Genomic DNA, 20,620 nt, shown 5'->3' with positions numbered 1-20,620 from the left:
TATGCAAAAATAATGTAAACATTTCCAAAAAAAACCAAAAAAAAAAAAAAAATCAAAAAAAAAAAAAAAAACAGTTCCTTTCTGGAGGATGCTCTCAAGTGCATTTGAACATCTCCTTTGTCAGACACCCATTTCATGTCCTGGAGTTTCTTGTAATGAGTTGAATGAGTTATTTAATTAGGGAGACATATATAATGTGTAAAATGTTTGTATAAAATAAAGGCATTAAAAGGAGTTGAAGCTCTGGCATTATTATTAAGTTTAATCAGTAACAGGAGTGGTTTGTAGGGCATTTTTCATGGGTGTAAAGTGTGTGAGATGCAATAGTTACAATGCAAATATCATGATTGCGGTTAAATAGTTAAACGGTTAGATGAAATACACATCTTAGAATATTAGAAAATATTAGAACATTTTTTTATCTCTCAGTTTAGTCATTTTGAATAAGACAATTATATTTTTAAATTAATAATACATTTATATTTAAATATACACATTGATGTATTATACACATATGTATTACAAAAATGTATGGTAATTTATATTTATTTACAGAAGTATATTAAACTCCTCTAATATGCGCGACTCAAGTGTCATTATGTTTGATGTTGCAGGATGTTCTGAATGAAGGCATTTTGACAAGTGAAGTGAACTTCAAATAACTAGAGAGCATTGAACACTGTGTAGGGGCCCTGTCAATAGTAATCCAGCTCAGGACCAGGGTTTGAGAAACACTGATCTAAAGCAATGGTGTCCAATCCTGCTCCTAGAGGCCCACCTTCCAGCTGACTTTATTCCAGTCCTAGTTAAACACACCTGAAGCAGCAAAACTTCAGGATCTTCAAATGATCTTCAGGATCAGTAGTGCTGCGTCTCCCTTCGCTTACTTATACTACGCCCTAAAAGTATGTACTCTTTTTGTAAAGAAGAAGTAGATACTTGTGTAGCGTGTAGCAAAAGAGTACACATGCTTTGGGACATAGTACTGTCACGTCATACAATAGTGTCTTTAATGGTTGCTCTCTGTCGCATCCTGTCACAGTAAACTGGCCTGTCAATCATCTTGTCACAGTTAACATCCTCCATATTTAATTTCCTACTGTATCGGAGAGAAATACAGAAGCACATTGATCTGCAGTCTTGGGTCTTTCATGTGGAGAACTCTCCTCATATTAATGGATAATGATGCATTTAAAAGTTAATGGTCAAACGGATCTTTATAAAAGTACACTTTGTTATTACACCTAAATGAGATTGTCTCTGTACTCGTTCTCTCCCTCAGTTAATATGCGCCCTATCACAAGCGCAGCAGTCATCACTCATAAATCGACTGATCAAATAAGGCTTTGGTAGAACAAAAATTCGTTATGGTGGCCGCCCAAAACATTTCAATGCAGGAAAAACCCTGTATGGGCAGCAGTAAGTGTCTGACTAGTCGGCTCCTTTTTGGATTTGGCTATGGATTTACGCTACGCCACTGAATATGCGTCACATGACTAAACTTACATCATCGTTTTTAAATACCTCCGTTCTGACAGTGCACACTACAACAGCATTTTCAAATGTATCCACTTTGGAGAGTGTTTTCAAAAAGCTTTGTTTTCATTAATGAAAATGCCGTCTCAATGTGGATGGAAGGCCAAAACGGAAAGAAAGATATGCGTTTTCAAACGAAAACGTATTAGTGTGGACAAGGCCATAGTCTATAACCATCAGGGAGTATAAGGAACACATCTTCTTTACATCTTTTCATTGAGAGATCTGATTGCTGCATGAGGTCACTGTTGAAACATTCAGCTGACAGGCAATGATGGACCCTAAATGAGATTGGCATGAAGTTTTTTTGTACAATTTGAACTATATAAGTAAAAAAAAAAGGTACTATATTGCAGTATTTTTGACTCATTTTCCAGTATACAAATCTAAGCATCCCTAAAACAAACAAGATGCATTTCTTTTTATTTAAAAATACTTTTTAACTAACTGCACTAGGGACACCAAAAAATCTTTTGGTTTGGATGTACCTTAACAGATTTGGCCCAAACGTTACTGACAGTAGTTATTTTAAGGCCACCTCTTTGAAAATCGACAAATAACTTGTGAGCAGAGTGTGAATGCAGCCGCTGCTAAAACCATAAACTGATCAGCAGGCTGGACCTTTGATGTACCAGCAACAATATAAACGTTAAAAGCTGCAAAAGTTTTCAAACAGCACCCACTATCCAACTGATCAAGCCCCTGATGAATTGAAACAAAGACACTGAATGATTATGCCTTGATATCTGCATTTAAATCCTATTCAAATGAACCCAATCCACACTGTGGAAAAAAACAAAAAAACAAGTGTACTTTTGTGGTGAGTTAAAGTTCCACAAAACACGGTTCCTTTCTGCATAAATACTTGAAATATGAATAGAAAAAAAAAAAAAAAACTTTGTGTGGTTTGAAGTTCCTTTATGCATACATAATTGAAACATTTCCACAAAAGAACAGTTCCTTTCTGCATAAATTCTGGGCACACAAACACAGATGAGGAACTAAAGTCCACTGCAGGAGAGAAACTAGAGTTAGTTCGTTGGCATCTAGACGACACTGAAACTGTCTGAAAGTGTAAATGAAAATATAGAAAGGAGTACACCCTGCAAAATGCACAGAAAAGATAGACAAACCACTGATGAGATCTACGAAAATTATGATGTTATCAAAGATAAAATTGGAAAAGAGATCACAGACTCAACACAAAGAAAACCATCTGAATGCACAGGTACTGAGATTAATAATTCACTTCATTTTTTAATACTTTCAGTTGATGTGTGCTGTGTTAAATTGTAAAATGAAAGTGTAAATGAAATTATAGAAAGGAGTACACCCTGCAAAATGCACAGAAAAGATAGACAAACCACTGATGAGATCTACGAAAATTATGATGTTATCAAAGATAAAATTGGAAAAGAGATCACAGACTCAACGCAAATTAAACCATCTGAATGCACAGGTACTGAGATTAATAATTCACTTCATTTTTTAATACTTTCAGTTGATGTGTGCTGTGTTAAATTGATAAATAAAGAAAATAACATCATATCTGTGGTGTTCAGGAAGTGATTCTGTGAGGAACAGAAGCTCCAGAGCAGCTGCAGTGTGTTTGGTGTTGCTGTGTGTTCTTCTGCTGACTGCAGTCATAGTGCTGTGTGTCACGTTCACTCAAGAGAGACAACAGCTCATATCCAAGAATGAAAACCTGACCAATGAGAGAAACCAGCTACGAAATAATCTTCAGAGTTATGGTAAAGTTTCTTTAATCTATGTTATTTGCTATACAGCAGACATTTTTAAAACATGATGTAATTGGATTGTGCTCACAATAAATTTCACTGTACAGAATCTATGAGTTTACTATCTGTTATAAGTTACTGACAGGTGAGTGTAATGGGAATAAAGAGCTAACAGCTAAACTGGTTGTTTACAGATGGATTGACTTACTATAAATCCAGTCTTTACTACATGCCGAATGAGACAAAGAACTGGACTGAGAGCAGAAGAGACTGTACAGAGAGAGGAGCAGATCTGATCATCATAAACAACAGAGAAGAACAAGTGAGTGAGAGAAAGAATAAAGAAGTGTGTTTGTGTGTGTGTAGCAACTAAATGAGAGATGGTCAGATGAAATGTGTCTATTGTCTGTTTATGATATAAATGTGCAACTGTTTCATCTGCTCAGGATTTTGTTAAGAAAATGTTTGGTGGTACTTCTGTCTATATTGGTCTGACTGACAGTGATGTGGAGAACACATGGAAATGGGTTGATGGAAGCACACTGACCTCTGGGTGAGAAAACACTGAACTGATTAATATCTAATAAATGATTCTTCAGTATCATATCACACAGAAAGCAGCACTGAACATCTAATGCTGATCTGCAGTTTCAGCATCTGGGGGTCTGGAGAGCCTAATGGATATAGAATCGAGAACTGTGTTGTGATTGTGGATCATGACCAAAGGTGGCATGATGTTGAATGTAATAAAGAGTTTCAATGGATCTGTGAGAAGAGTATTTCACAACTCACACTGCCATAGGAACATCGCACACCTTTTTTGGTGCAAGATTAAATGAACAAAACTTGTGTAATAATTGATCATCTAAAGCAGTGTTTCTCAGCCTTGTTTCTGGAGGACACTCTCAACAGCACATTTTGAATGTACCCTTTTGCCAGACACCTATTTCATGTACTGGAGTTTCTTTTAAAGAGCTGATGAGATGAGTCAGGTTTATTTAATTTAGGAGAAATACAAAATGTGCAAAAATGGGATTACAGTAAATGCTTTCCAATCGACCAGAAAGGACTTGCGAGTGAACTTCACAAAGTATTTTCCCATTCCCAAAATCCCATTATAAAAGCATGTACTGATTTTTAGTTTCTATGGTTGTTAATCGATTTCCACACCTGTTTCCAGTTCTGTTAGTGGAGCGGCTAAGTGATATAATCGTTCAGTTTATGATACAAGCGTGAAAATTGGCATGAGCAGTCTCCATGGGTCACTTGACAAGAAAATTGTCCGAGCCACTTGAAATTTCACGATTTTTAATTTTTCAAGATGGCTGACACCTTAGTGGAGCAGTTAAGTGATATAGTGGTTTATTTGGTGATACAAGCATGAAAATTGGCATGAGCAGTCTCTGATGGTCACTAGACAATAAACTACCCACAGCTACTTGAAATTTCAAGATGGCGGCCATTTTTCAAGATGGCCGACACCTTAGTGGAGCAGTTAAGTGATATAGTGGTTTATTTGGTGATACAAGCATAAAAATTGGCATGAGCAGTCTCTGTGGGTCACTTGACAATAAGCCACCTACAGCTACTTGAAATTTCAAGATGGCGGCCATTTTTCAAGATGGCCACCACCTTAGTGGAGCAATTAGACTCATGGCAATTGTCATGCTTGTATCACCAACTAAATGATTTCTTAAGCCTAACTGCTCCACTAAGGTGTCGGCCATCTTGAAAAATGTCCACCATCTTGAAATTTCAAGTGGCTCGGACAATTTTCTTGTCAAGTGACCCATGGAGACTGCTCATGCCAATTTTCACGCTTGTATCATAAACTGAACGATTCTGCCAAACATAAGCACTTAGCCGCTCCACTATGTTAATTATCTTACCCTATGTGTTTAAGCCATCAGCTCCCTTTGTTCTGAGTCATCTATGATTTACGTGATTATGTTATACTGTTTCTCTTACCTGTTATCCAGTAGATTTACTATTCATTTTGGGTTTTTTTTTAATCTCCATCATGATGCGCTCATTAAAACCCATTTGTGACAGAGATGTGATAGTTAAAATGTAAGTATCATGTATCATACAACATTGTCTTTAACGGTTGCTCTCTGTCGCATCCTGTCACAGTAAACTGGCCTGTCAATCATCTTGTCACAGTTAACATCCTCCATATTTCATTTCCTACTGTATCGGAGAGAAATGCACGTTGATCTGCAGTCGTGGGTCTATCATGTGGAGAACTCTCCTCATATTAATGGATAATGAGGCATTTAAAATTAATGGTCAAACGGATCTTTATAAAAGTCCACATTGTTATTGCAGATGAAATGTAACACGGATAAAATGAAATAAGAGAGAAATAAGAGAGAAAAGAGAAGAGAACAAGAGAAAGAGAACAAGAGAAGGATGTGCATCATTATATTGGATCCGTGCAATCGGTCTCAAAGTGACAGCTATAAATAGCTGCTGTTGTCTATATGTCATTAATGTTAATCAAACAACAAATCCATTGTGATTCATTGAAACACTACCATATAGTCACCTAAGGTTTTGCTGTATCAAGGGGCCAGAAAATACTGTGACAACCTATTGATGCATGCTACTACACACATATACTCACTTATGTATCAAGAAAGAATATTTCAGATCACAATACTTCTCACAATTAATTTTCATACAACAGTTATCTACAAAGTCTTGCTGCTTTTCGTAACAATTATGACAATGGTAATTTACTTGTCTTCAATAATTAACTGGCATATTTCCTGAACTATGTGAAGAGAAATATATATATAGAAGGTAAAATCAGCAAACAGTTTCATATATTTACTTTAGAAGTCAAGATGTGAAGTTTAGTGGGATCTGATGCCCCCAGTTAAGTTCCCAAAAGAACTCAGAACAAAAATTGTTTGGGGACCTTAAAAGTATTACAAGTATATATGTGACCCTGGATCACATAACCAGTCACAAGTAGCACGGGTAGCTATATTTGTGGCAATAGCCAACAATACATTATATGGGTCAAACTTAACGTTTTTATTTATTTATTTATTTTATGCCAAAAATCATTAGGATATTAAGTAAAGATCATGTTCCATGATAATATTTAGTAAATTTCCAACCATAAATACATAAAACATTTATTTTTGTGAGTGAATGCAGCACAATCGCGAACATAAATGGACAACTTTAAAGTTGTATCTCTGTCAAATATTGTCCTATCCTAAGCTTATGTTTTCATTTCAGATGATGCATAAATCTAAGCGATGTCACATGTTTTTTAGGCCAAAACATTTTTTGTCACATACAGAAAACATCTCCTCACCATCCGCTAGCTGCCTGTCCCCTGAACACACTTTAAAAAAACGTGATCTCTGTAGACACCCCAGGCTCCACAAACGGCAACAAAAACAAACTGGGCTAACCCGCACCACAAAACATAAATTGTTCCAGCCAATAACCGACAAGAAAAATTTGGGGTGTGGTTTGGGAGGTTAGTGCGCGGATGAGGAGGAGGGAGGGTCTAGCTAGCCTCCGTTTTGTTTGACAAAACTTTAAACGTCAACAACAAGTGACGTCACCCAACATCACTTAGAGCACCTTTAAATAAAAATGACCCATGTGACTGGTTTTGTGGTCCAGGGTCACATATTATTTAAAAAAAAAATTAGGCTGCTCAAGCCGTCTCTTTGGGGATAGTACACCCAAAAATTAATATTTTATGATTAATTCCTCACTTCCTTAATTATTTTAGCTTACTGCACTGACACCAAAAAAAAAAAAAACATTAACCATAAATTGATCAGCTGTCTGACCTTTTAATGTACTAGTAACAACCTAAAAGCTCCAATAACCTACAATTTTCTGGGTAGAGATATCAATTATTTTTCCTGATATTGGAACACTTTATGAAAAAATATGACTAGCCTATATGTGTGATGAATTTGAAATTTCTACGAATTATATACATTTTCTTAATAAGATTTCTGTACGTGTAATTTTTTCATAATGCTTTTTAAAAATTGGTGATATTGTGTTTAAGAAATGCATAAAGTATGGTGAATATAGGCTTGTTTTTTAGGCCTAATACACGTGTCCCAGATTACAAAGGTGACCCAAAGGTGAATTTTTTTTTTTTTTTTGGCACAAAAACACTCATATATGAGCATGTATCCTCTGGTCAAAAGTCAAAATTGCAAAAAATGTCCCAGATTACCCAAATTCACCCTACTTCAAGTGTGTTAATGATTAGTTAACTTGAAGTGTGCTATTTTGAAACAACTAATTGACAAATAAAAGTGAATTTATCAGTTTAGGTAATATGGAGAATGATAAACATTGTTAATTTACATACAATCTTGACATTGTTATTTTATTGTTTAAAGGACACTTTGCTTTTTTATGCTATTCTGTAATAAACTAAATGTAATAAAATGTAATAACTAAATGTAATAAAAAAAGCAAGCAAATCACGCCGGCACGATTGCCGACCCCTGGGGGTTAAAATAAATCCATTACACTCACAACACAAACTTGTATGTACTCAAATATGTTAATTACCCAAAAAATGCATAATTAATAGTTTAATTATATTCAGTAATATAAATAAACGTGTGTATTCATGAGTTAAAACTTCCACAATGTTTAAAGGCACACTGTGGACTTTGTGACCTAAAGAGTTGACGCATATGAGTTATTTTAAATGATTCCTTAGGCCAATATACAGTGTTTGACACTATTATTGCTCCGAGCGGGGCTGCCCTCTTGAAATACCGCCTATGTAAGTTTGGAGGAGACGGACCGTCGTTGGCCAGGTCATGTGACCTGTAAGAACGTATTGCTTTACGGCCACAGGTTCTGATATACTCAGGGAGCTAAGGCTTTTGCTACTATTTTTCCACCTGCTCTACTCCTGGTCATGGCAGAGGCAAGGAAAAAGTTTAAAACGGCTTCTGAGGAGGCTAAAAAGAGAAAACACGAAAGGGATTGTGCTCGAGGAAAAACAAGAGTCGATCTGAGTTTGTTCGTTGGCGCAGGTTGATAGAAGAAGCTGGATGTAAAACCGATTCTATTTTCTCAACTTTATTACTAGACTGGTATTGTAAGTTAACTCTTTGCTCCTAGTATACAGTCATATGCTCTCCCTCATCATTCTCTGCGTCCTCCTCATCCTCTCCCTGTTTCGGGAGGGGACTCGGAAGATTCTGCAAGTGGCGAAGAAATTTACGACAGTGCAAGTATTCCACAGCGACTCTAGGGGTCGCTGTTTGACAAAAACACAATTTCTACATAGTGTGCCTTTAATATAACATAAATTTCATGTATTACTAGTTACTATTTCACCCCTACATTATCCCATGCATATTATGTTTCCATGGCTTACAGAAGGAAATTTTGGAGCCAAAGAACATAATTATTCAACCTTTCAGAAACATCAGTTTTGGAAAGTTTGGCCATACTATTTTGAATAATTAAACAGTGGCAGGTTCCAGGTATAATCATTAAACTTATGTCAATACAAGCCCCTCTGACATTCTGTGGTGAGCTGAGCTTCCTGAACCTATACATATAAATACTTTTCCACACATCAGGACATATATCGGGAATATAATAAGGTCCACCCATAGACTGTAAAAAAATATGGACGTAGTGTCCGTGACGTCACCCGTAGGTTTCTGAAGTGCATTTTTGAAGCCTAAAGTAGGCGGAGCCGGCCGTCGCCATCTTGGCCTTGCGTCACTCCCGGATAACAGAAAATAGGCAAACAGACGGGGCATGAGTGGAGCTGAGGAGCCTGGCCATAGATATGAGCCTGGCTATCTGAAATCACCTAGCTCGACGTGATCGAGTTAGCTGATGATGTAAAGCCAATTAAAAGTTCCTATTTTTTCCCTTCGAAATATTATAATAGTTAAAAGACATGGCTACAAGTGAGACTGTGTATTGTGATTCTGTACTATTCTGCTAGTTGAAAATGTATTATGCAGTAACTTAATATTACTCTGAGAGTGTGTGTGTGACAGTGATTTATGTGCATACATGTCAGTCACTCTTTCTTATGGTCCGTCAGCGCGGCATCGCTCGTCAAGTTCGTAGAGAGCTTATCAGTCCATTTTAAATTCTGATTTTGGCCGCCTCTCAAATGGGTTAAACCATAGATATATTGCCTATGAAGTTCAAGTAAATGCGCTAGAAAATCCGCGCTCATTCATGGATGTGCATTTATAGCATGGATGGAGAAAGCGCCGACACCTGCAGGATTTCATCTGACGGTACATAAGCATATTATAATCTATCTGTTCCGTGAGAGCAGAATGAACAAGCCTTTACTGACGTTTTTAAATCTGAAAACTCCAAAAAGCAACGAAATTGTCAGACATCCATTAGTGCATGTTCACAGAGGAAAACAACTGAGCGCTAGTTGTTCTCTCGGACGATACTCGACGACAACGACGGAATCCTAAGCCGTGGGCGAAGTAATGGGTGTATTAAATTGTATGAAATAATCCCGGAAAAAAGCACAAAACACTGCAGAGGTGGCAAGTTCAGCAGCTAAAATTTGCTGAGGTGAAGTGACGGCTAGTAACAGCAGACAAACGGCTAGCATTGACATCAGCAGGAATCCACCTGTCACTCAAGTGGCCACACCCTTAATTATGCAGAACTTTAAATATTAATCAACTAAACGGATGAGTTATAAAAAAATTCACCCCCCTCACAGTTGTTATGAAGGGCAAAATTAGCTGTATAGACCAAAGCCACATAGAGATCCAGGCTGTAAACATGTTTTTTTCTGCTGTAAAGTTGGTAAGTTTAACATGGGGAGATACAGATTTGACTCACTTCTGCAGCCAGCCCAAGCGGCCAGTCAACGAATTGCAGTTTAACTCACTTCTGTGTTGGTTTCAAGAGAGAGACGGGGAGGTTGCCGCTTGGGTCCACCTCAGCTGCTAGTATTCGTTAGTTATTTTCTTTATTTGTTAACTCAAATAAAATAAAAAAGGTTATATTTTAGAACACTCTCACCTTCACTGAAACCTTCTGAAAGTAAATACAGGTATGACTCAGAAAACGGATAGAGGAGCGAGACAAATGAAGACCGATGATATCTATGAAAATGCTGGTTCAGTAAGAGGTCAAATAACGAGAGACAAAGGACACTCAATTGCAACGAGACTCCAGCCACCTGAACTTACAGGTAAACAGTTTAATAATTAATACTTTTCCTCATTAAAATAATAGCACAAAGGTATTGATAAAGATTTGAAGGCACAAACAGTAGGCTACTTTTTAAAGGCTTTTTATTAAATGCTAAAGAAGATATTCAAATCATATATTTTATTTTCAGGAAGTGATTATGTGAGGAACAGAAGCTCCAGAGCAGCTGCAGTGTGTTTGGTGTTGCTGTGTGTTCTTCTGCTGATTCTAATGCTGTGTGTTCACATCTAAAGAGCACAAACTACACAGAAGAGAGAAAACAGCTACTAACCAACATTACCAACCTCACAGAAGAGAGAGATGGGCTAAGAATAAAGAGCAAAAACCTGACCAATGAGAGAGAGCAACTAAGAAATGAACTTATCATTCTTGGTAAAGTTTCTTAAATCTACGTATGTACAGTAGTTATTTGTTATACAGCAGACATAAAAGATGGGTATGTTTAGGTTTGGGAGTAGGGTTAAGAGATCTTCCATTTATCTATAAAAAAAAACGGTAAAAGGTAAATTATACAGATATCTTTAAGATATGAAAGATTTGCAAATAGTTGACGTTTTTTAGCTGTAAAATAGTAATAATGTTACGTTTAAACGTTGCAGATACGTCCATATTATACGTTTCAGCATCTATCCAAACATACAAAAAGTATGTTTTCTATCTTTGAAAATAACGTATTAATACCTACGTATTAACAATGAGACCAGGCTGCTTAGGCTGTATGTCGCCCGAATCGTCAGTTCACGGATACAAACTCGTCAGTTCTGATCTTGGTCAGAGGATGCAGGGTGATCAGGCCGTGCCTTGTTTGCTCATAACAAAAAGTGTAATTTTTTTTTATTGTCACAAAAACTGCAACTTGCCAAATCCTTGATAGTCAGAAATCGGAGGGTCACAGATGAGATGCTCCATGCTAGATTCATTGGTCCTTCAGTATAGCACAGACTGACTGGTCCTTTAAATGCTGTCTGTAAGCAATCACATCATTATCGCATGGCACAAGCTGATTGCCGTATGCTGATCCTGTAGCCAATGAGGTTGCTTGCTCAACATTTTAATAGTCCCTCCACCTCCCTCAGCTCCACCTGCTTAGGTCTGCTACGGGGTTTACATGTCTATTCATGCAGCAGCAGCATATCTTACATGCTCACAGCAGCTTGTCTGTGTATCTATTGGCAGTAGAAAGACCGATATATGCACACACACACACACACAGTATATATATATATATATATATATATATATATATATACATGCTCACAGCAGCGTGTCTGTGTATCTATTGGCAGTAGAAAGACCGATATATGCACACACACACACACACATAGTATATATATGTGTGTGTGTGTCAGGCCAGCTGCAAGTAATGTTTAGTCCTTGAAAGAAAGAGAAAGAAAGGGAAAAAGAAGGGGTGTGTTCATAGCTAAATGTTTCTATTTGTGTGTTTGTTCTTGTGTGCATAGAAAAGGACAGGAAGAACAGCAAACGAGAAAGGACTATGGTAGAAAGAGAGCTGACTGCTATCTCTTGGGAGAGTTCGGTCCAGGTGTTTCTGAAACAAGTGCGTCCAAGTGTGTGCCAATGTGCGTGTGTGACCCTTGAAAAGTGCTGAATGCCTCTGCGTCTGTGTGTGAGTGTGTGTCAGCGTGGCTACTTCTGCTCAAGCTCACATAGACTCAAACACACCTCTGGGACGCTGCAGTCAGGTGGACTCTGCTCTCATACACATGCGGTGCTGTTCCGCTCTGTTCTCTCCTGGTTCCAGCTTATCTCTCCATTAAAAGTCAAGTCAATTAAATCGCCTCTGTTATACAGCAGTGTAACCATGGTTACACACTGTATGCATGCAAACCCTAGTTTGCCTGTGCAAAGCCTGTTGTCAGAAGCGTTAAACCAGGTTTTCAGTTTTGTTTTATGAAACATGCTGCACTGAACGTTGAATGAACGTTGCTTGAGCAAACTAAATAACAGAAATCTACATAAACTCTGAAACACTGCAGTGCAGTGCAGTTCTTCATTGTTTATTTTTTCTTACATCATTTTATTTGTAGGTGCATAAACATGTTAAAACTGCAGTGTGTAATTTTTCCTATGAACTATCACACTGTGTATTTATATTTGTGGGGATTTTTCTTAGGCATTCTGCAATTTTCTTACATGTTTGTAATACATAAAGCTGCTGCATTATTCAAAACATCTACTTTTATGTTCCACAATAGAAAGTAACTGATACAAGTTCAAAAGACACAAAAGTGAATGGCCATCCTGATTCATTCAGGTTAATTGGGACACTTTTTACCACTGAGGTGACTGGGAAAAAGTGTCCCATTTAACCTGAATTAACCATATAACTGGTTCAGACTGCAGTGTATTTTTCTAGTGCACAGTTATAGACTAATGAATGATAAAGATCACACCAAGAATGATAAGTACAAAAAGATCATGATAACCATTAGCATCACACCATGAATATCATTCTGTTTATTATAAGAAAGCTCTGCAGTTTTGTCATCTTCCGCTTTAAATGCTCAAGCTCTTTAAAGCATGATGGATTCTTATTGACTGTCAATGTTTTTATTGTTCATCAGCTAGAAAAAAATCGTTCTGAAAGTGAGTCCAACGATATTTCTCTGTGACATTATCGTTATTGCGGCGTGGACTCTGCTCTTCTTTACACTTAGAACATATTTTCACTATAGTTATCATCCTTAGTGTGAACAGACTTAATGCACAGATCAATGCGAGCACACAGGACCTGAGTTCAGTCTCCCACACACATATTAGCATGCTAACACAGGCATATTCTTTTAAAGGTCATGAAAAGGTCATTAGGAAGTCAGAATCATTTTTTTCCCCTCTTTCTCTAATTACTTTTCTCCTTCTTTAGATAAAAGGAAATATGTTAGAGGTTGGGTCCTGCTGGCATTGCCTGTGTTATTGCCGCAAGTTATTATGAACCTCAGAGACACACACTCACACACACGTATTATCAACAGCTCAGCAGGAGCAGGAGGCCGAGGTGGAGGAGGACGTGAGCAGGCCTGAATAAATTTGAGATGTGAATGTTTCACATCTAATGTTACATTTACATAAGATGATGCTGAGGAACATTTGGCACCTCCACAGCTGCTTGAGCCAAAACGAAACAGAACAGTGCATGGTGAAAATGCCGGTGTTTGAAAAGAGATTGAAATTCAGCGAGTGACAGAAGGAGATGGCTTAGAGAGTAGAAAATGTGCGAAGGAGGGAAAGCGTGTGGGGGAGAGTTAAATTGCATTGGCATTGTAGCTGTCAGACAGATGGTAACAAACTAGTGTCAACTAAAGAGTTTAAAACCAGATGGAGAACTAAAAAAATAGATCATATTAGTTCAATGGATAAGCACCTTGACTCATATCCTCATTGCAATTCATCCAATTTCAAAGACATTTTCAGTATGCGCTCATTAAAAACCTCTCAAACATTTTTAGTTTTACTATTGTAAATCAGTAACACCTGTCATTTAGACTACCCTTATTTATTGCATCTTAAAGAGGTCATCTCTTTTGGGGTTGTATATTGAGAACATTTTAATGAACTTTTGAAATAATAGTTCAATATTTTTATTGGAAACTAAGCTGCAAACACGTTTCAAGTTCTAGATGTGTGTAGTAGCACCTTGCACTCTGCATATCAGAGGGGATGATAATCAATAACGTATTTTGGTCAGTCTCTCACACAAAGCTACTGTATGGTTTTGAAGATTTGGAATATAGACTGAGTCATATTATGATACTTTTGATATGATAGCCTACTTTTATGGGGCTTTTTCATCTTGGAGCTTGACAGGTCTAGTTCCTTTCACTTTCATTATAATGAAAAGAGGTGTGCAGGATATCTTTCAAAAATTCACCTTTTGTGATTTACTGAAGAAAGAAATTTATACAGGTTTAGAACTAGGGTTGTCACAGTACCAAAATTTCAGTAGTCGGTACCAATATACCAGTCTCAATACCAGTTCTCAGTACCAGTTTTGGTACCATAGCAAAAACGATTTTAACTATTTTGTTGGAATTGTTTTTTTTTATTTTTATTTTTTATTATGAATGGCTTATATATAGAAAGCGAGCAAAGAATGCTCCGTTTAATAAATATGCATGGGAGCCAGGGTTGCCAGGTTTTTGCTACAAAACTAGCCCAATGGCCAAAGTCAAAGTTTATTTATATAGCACAATTTATACAGCGACAGATGACCAATGTGCTTTACACTACATCATAAAACATAAAACAAAACATAGTAAAAGGATAAAAAAAACATAACAGACAAAAATAATATATGAAAGGCATGTGAGTATATATCAGCATCTAATGATCATTAAATGCCAGAGAGAATAAACAGGTTTTTAACAAAGACTTAAAAGGAGGAAGGGATGGTGCGGATCTAATCTGTAAAGACAAGCTATTCCAAAGTTTAAGGTTCACAACAGAAAATGCACAATGTCCCCTTTGCTGTAATCCGAATCTAGGGACAACTAAAAGTTTTTTTGTCCCAGATCTGAAAGGAACTAATAGATTAGAGATGTAGGAAAGCGTCAGATTATTCAAACATTTACAAACAAATAAAAGGATTTTAAAATCATCTCTTAAACAAACCAGCAACTAATGAAGTGATGATAAAATGTCAGTGATTGTCATGTTTTTTGCATAGACATGTATACTCTAAGAGGATACGCAGAGAGAATGATCTCGATTAAAAAAAAAAAAAGTATTTTAATTTAGCTTTAAAAAGTTACCGGACATCCACATTTGAATATTGTTTAAGCAAGCCAGCAAAGGCTCAAGTGAATTATTTCCAGAGTGTTTGACATAAATCTAGGTGTCGTCTGCGTAACAATGGAATAAAACATCATGTTTCCTAAAAATGGAGCCCGAAGGGAGCATATATAAAGAAAAAAGGGTAGGGTGGATCCCTGAGGGACCCAGAGGACTCAGATGAGCCAAAACTGACAGTGAATTTACAATATTTCAAAAAGGAGCTGAACCAGTTTAATACAGTTCCTTTCAACCCCACATCAGGTTCAATGTGAGAAATAAGGATATCATGGTCCACCATATCGAATGCAGAGCTGAGGTCACCAGCGTTAGTTGCCAATGTCAAATAAATATAATTGAGATTCGGTACTGTGGAATGCTCTGAAGCCAGACTGAAACCTCGCATAGATAGAATTTAGGTTAAGATAAGAATGAAGTTGACATAAAACAACTTTTTCGAGAACTTTGGAGATGAAAGGTAAATTAGAAATGGGCCTATAGTTTTCAAGTATAGCAGAATCAAGATTTGGTTTCATAAGAGATTAAACTACCAGAGCACCTGGAAAAGTCCCCAGACTTAGTGATTTATTGACAATAGAGAGGCCAATCAAAACTAGCCCAAAAATACGCCGAAATTGTACTTGAAAAATCAACCCGCGGCAACAATTTAAAAGTAACAACACCGATGTGAGCGTTTGAAAGCAGCGCCTATCAGCGGGGACCAGATTGACCCGATACTCTACCGGTAGTCCAGAAAGGTTTTTTGTTTTTTGTATTGACTTGGTAGTGAAGTACCAGTCTTTTGACAACCCTATTTGGAGGGAGTAAATAATGAGAGAATTTTCTTTTTTTGGGTGAAATATCCCTTTACTGTTTAGACACTAAATCACTGAGTCGCTCTCCATCTCTTTCTCTGTTTTTCTCTTTGTGAGTGTGGTACATCTTGGTCTGCACTATTGTAAAATGTTCTGGTTTAGAGTCCTCAGGCAATTGGACTGTGAACATTGCATCAGCACTTCAGACTTGATAGCCTATAATTCATAAATAAAATCTATTAAAGGCGCATGAATTGGGAGAGGTTGGACTTCAGATGCAGTGGAATTTTGTAATCAGAACCCCAAAGGTTCAACCAAAATAATTTATTTATCCTCATCCAAACCTGTATGACTTTATGTGGAACAAAAACAAGGAGTTATGTTATATATTTAGAAACAAGCTGGTGCAAAACTCTAAGTGAGTCTTTATCAGTATTGATTCCGCCAATCAGAAGGGTTCACATGAAGTGTTGTACGGATGTAACGTACAGTTCCTATACAGAACAGGGAAGATTTGCAGCATGTCAAGGGAAGTAGGCAGGATTGATCGACCCTGTACTCTTTTAAAATGCCAAATGCTCTTTCTCTTTCCCCCTGAGGCTTATTCTATTGGAGCTGTAAAACTGCAGTAACACTAACATAGTGATTTTGTCACCCATACCAAAAATGTTTTCAATGTCAAAAACATTGTTTTCATATTGTATGAGTTTCCACAGACATAAAGATTTTTATACTGTACAAACTGTATATTCTATCCCTTTATACACTAACCCTACCCCTTAACATGCCATCACAGAAAACTTTCTGCATTTTTACATATAAAAAAAAAAAAAAACTCACTTACAATGATTTATTAGCTGTATTCCTTAAAAAAATTTCCCCAGAAGAACAAGGATTTTGGATATTGCCATCTTTGTGGTGACATTTTGTCCCCCCTCACACCTTGCACTTAAACACAACACTTACACCTTGCCATGTGCTTGACTGACCTTGTCACTCGTACTCAAGGTTGCTACTGTAACAAGTCTACGTGGGCAACAATATTTCTTCCTGCAGTGTTCTCATTTTTTTTTTCTGGCCATAGGTTTAAAAAAAAAAGGTTATGATGGAAGATCTGGATACGGAATGTGCCATTCAGCTTACATAGACAATTTTGCAACATGAATTAATGAGTGTGTAAATTATTAATGTATGGAAATAGTGCATATTTAGGGCAGAGCAGGAGGAAAGGCTCAGAAGTTCACCATTAACACTTACCATTAAACCATTAATAGGTTGACTAACGTAAAGAGCAGTGAACTAGAATAACCATGATGGACGAATACAGTCTCTCTCTCTCTCTCTCTCTCTCTCTCTCTCAAACTCTATTCACTGAGCTTTCATTACAAATTCCATACTATTCAGTTATGTTTTGTTCTGTCTATTGAGTAGAATAGTATAGTTCTATAAATATTCTTTCCTACTCTGCTTTGATAAGATTCGATTAAAGATTCTACTATTTTGTTAAGTTGCCATGTTCTCTCATATGTTCTGCTAAAGACCTTATTCTATTCCATATTCTATTTTTTTTTTTCTGTTACGTTTTCATTTTTCTAGCCTGCTCTGGTGCTAAAGATTTTATTCTATTCACGATTCCATTTATTTTTTTCTCTTTAGAGAAGAACAGAATAGTATCTATGCAAACTATTCTATTCTGTTTGATATAAATGCCATTCTGCTCTATTGAGCTAAAATTCTATTATATTTCGTTCAAGTTTCCATTTGATTCTATTATATTCTGCTAAACATTTTTGTTCTAATTAAAATTCTATGTATTCTATTAAAATTATATTCTACTTTGATGTATCCTAATAAATATTCTACTCTACTCTATTAAACATTCTTTTTATTGGGTTTAAACTATTCCAATATATTCTTCTCTATACATAATTTTGCTATAGATTCTAGTTTATTAAAGATTTTATTCTACTCTATTCTGTTCTACTTTGTTAAATATTCTATTGTATTCTGCTAAAGCATAAGTTTTTTTGTAATCTGTTGTATTGCATTGTCTCTAACTAAACTTTTAGCAGTTCCTTTGGGGGGGAAAGATTATCTTGTTGTCTCTGCTACTATATTTTACTTGCACAGCCTAAGATAACACTTAGATAAAGTCTGTGCACACAAGTACAAAACATTTGAGTCACAGCTTCCTTCCACAGCTTTAGCGCTCTCTGGGTTTATTTCCATACTGTGTTGCTATAGTGGTCTAGAGAGTGGTTTAGATTCTATACGGTCTCTCCAAATCCTCAATATCCTCTTTAAATTAACTTCCTACTCTCCTGTGTATAGAAAGAACATCTATCAGTGAGGAAGATCTAATGAAGGAGTGGAGAGATAGCGGGGTTCAGCCAGGTTCAGTGACAGCAGATAAACAGCCACTGCTTGGTTACAGCGTCTCCACGGGCACCGTCGGCATAGAGATGAACCATGCAGTGCTTTTTCTGCTGACACAGTGCTATGATACTCGAAAAAAAAAAGATAAGAGAGATGAAAGAGAGTAAATAATACCACTGCCAAACAAAGCGCCCAGACTCTTCTTTAAAGGAAAAAAAAAGTGAAAAAGGATGATTTTTATAGACCCAAATAAGGTAGAAATGTGTGCTAATGAAAGAATCCAGGTGAAGCATAAAAGAGTGAGGCACTGAAACTCCATCCTAACATTGGCGTATTTTTATATTATGCAAGCTTCAAAAATAAATAAATACACAAAAACATTATAAATGAATACAGGTAAATTGGGACACTTAACACAATTCTGTGGTTGGTATTATTTTAAAATATGATTCTAAATTGCTCATATCCCATAAATAATACCATTTTCAATAGCAAAATTATTCTCTACACAGAGAAAAAGGGAAGAAATCTAAAAAAAAAAAAAAAAAAAAAATTGCATTACATATTTTACAATAAATAAAATATTAAAAAACGTTATATTGAAAATAATATTAACATAAAATCTTAAATATACTAAAAACAAAAACTTTTAAATATAATATTACAATATTTTAATAGTAAATATAATAGCAATATTAATTACAAATTCTTACTAATAAATACAATATTAAAAAAGTTTATACTGAATATAATGACTAATATTACAAATAAAATATTGAATATAACATTAAAAATAAATACTTAAAAATCATATAGAATCTAATATTACAGAAAAGTCTTTGTTTTAAATATAATATAAAACCCCAAAACTTTATTTGTCCCAACTAACCTCTACTCAACCTTTTAAACAAGCTTGTTTCCCTTTTTCTTTGAGCTTGGTGCCTTACCTTTACTGAGGGTTCCTGAGACAAGCCTCTGAAGGGACTGAATGAGCTTTAGCACCCCCTGTCTGCAGCGGCTGGTACAGCCAGCCATGATGAGAGAGAATCCGAGGATGCACAGAAAGCCCCTGCAACAGCCCAAACACCGCACAGAGCTGCTTTCACCAGCGGTGCTCACAGACGAGGCGCACGTCCCATACGAGCCTCTCTGTGGACTCCAGAGTGCTTCTCACGTCACAGTCTCCCACGTTTAGTCCCACAAGAGCTGCGCTTTAAGTCCAAGAATGAGATGACCAGGATGCCCTCCGTCCAGACACCTTTCGTCCACTCTCACTCAAACAAACACACACAAGACGCTCACAAAGTGCCTGACCCTGTTTTTCCTCTACCTCTGTGCCAACTGTTTAAAGTATAAAAGGAGAGTTGCTGAAACAGCCGACTGCTTATGTGCAAAAGTTCGAGAAGGAAAAGTTGGTGAGCGCTGCAGGCTCAAAGCTCAGAGACCGACCTGATGAATTATTAAGCGGATGGCAAGAGCCCGCTGCTGTGCTACACGAACTAAGAAGTGCTCGAAGGAAGTGGAGTGTCCATGGAGACAAAAGAGTGGCTTTCCTTTTCTTTCACGATGCTTCTGGTTACGCCTCTGTGTCTCTCTCTCTTCCTCTGGTTGTATGTGTGTGTGAGAGTGTGGTGTGTGTTGTGGCGAGAAGTCGGTGGTCTGCTGCGGTGTTTCCGACTGCTCTGTGCTGCTGGACAGATCCCTGCAGCATAAAATAAGAGACAACTGCTCTCTCTCTCTCTCTCTCTCCCTCTCTCTCTCTCTCTCTCTCTCTCTCTCTCTCAGAAAGCATTTCTTGCACACCTCTCTCACTCTCGCTTTGTCATAGCTGAGTTAAAATATAGTAGAATAGATAGAATAGGTTATTAAAGATAAAATTCTATTAAGAACTATTTATCTTTTGCTGTATTCTAACATATTCTATTAGTTTCTGTTCCATTCTATTCTATAATTTTCAATTATATTCTACTCTATTCTGTTAAAGATTATATTTCATAAATATAATGAAATATAATCTTGTGCAAAACTCACTTTTTTTTTTACATATTGTGCAAAATTCACTTTTACATGGTTTGAACATAAATGTGTGTCAGCAGTGTTTGTACTCAACCATAATGATAAAAATCCACCCACTCGTCTTTT

General features: G+C 36.7%; 2 protein-coding genes across 2 annotated transcripts in view; one reads left to right on the top strand and one right to left on the bottom strand.

Annotated features, from left to right (window-relative positions):
* Positions 1–20,176, bottom strand: part of kcnip1b (Kv channel interacting protein 1 b) — a 56,790-nt gene extending 36,614 nt beyond the window's left edge. The window contains exon 1 of the mRNA XM_084104248.1: positions 19,426–20,176. Within this exon, the coding sequence (XP_083960374.1) occupies positions 19,426–19,513 (88 nt within the window). The 5' untranslated portion in view covers positions 19,514–20,176. The remainder of the gene's footprint in view (positions 1–19,425) is intronic.
* Positions 2,503–5,776, top strand: LOC311076707 (C-type lectin domain family 10 member A). Its single transcript, XM_084105099.1, has 6 exons — positions 2,503–2,764; positions 2,858–2,995; positions 3,099–3,287; positions 3,470–3,597; positions 3,722–3,828; positions 3,924–5,776. The coding sequence occupies exons 1-6, from the start codon at positions 2,647–2,649 to the stop codon at positions 4,075–4,077; spliced, it is 834 nt and encodes a 277-aa protein (XP_083961225.1). The 5' UTR covers positions 2,503–2,646; the 3' UTR covers positions 4,078–5,776.
* Positions 20,177–20,620: the final 444 nt, after the last annotated feature.

Source organism: Abramis brama (assembly GCF_963993115.1).
Source record: "Abramis brama genome assembly, chromosome: 25".
Lineage (NCBI taxonomy): Eukaryota > Metazoa > Chordata > Actinopteri > Cypriniformes > Leuciscidae > Abramis > Abramis brama.
This window is presented reverse-complemented; position numbering and strand designations above follow the sequence as displayed.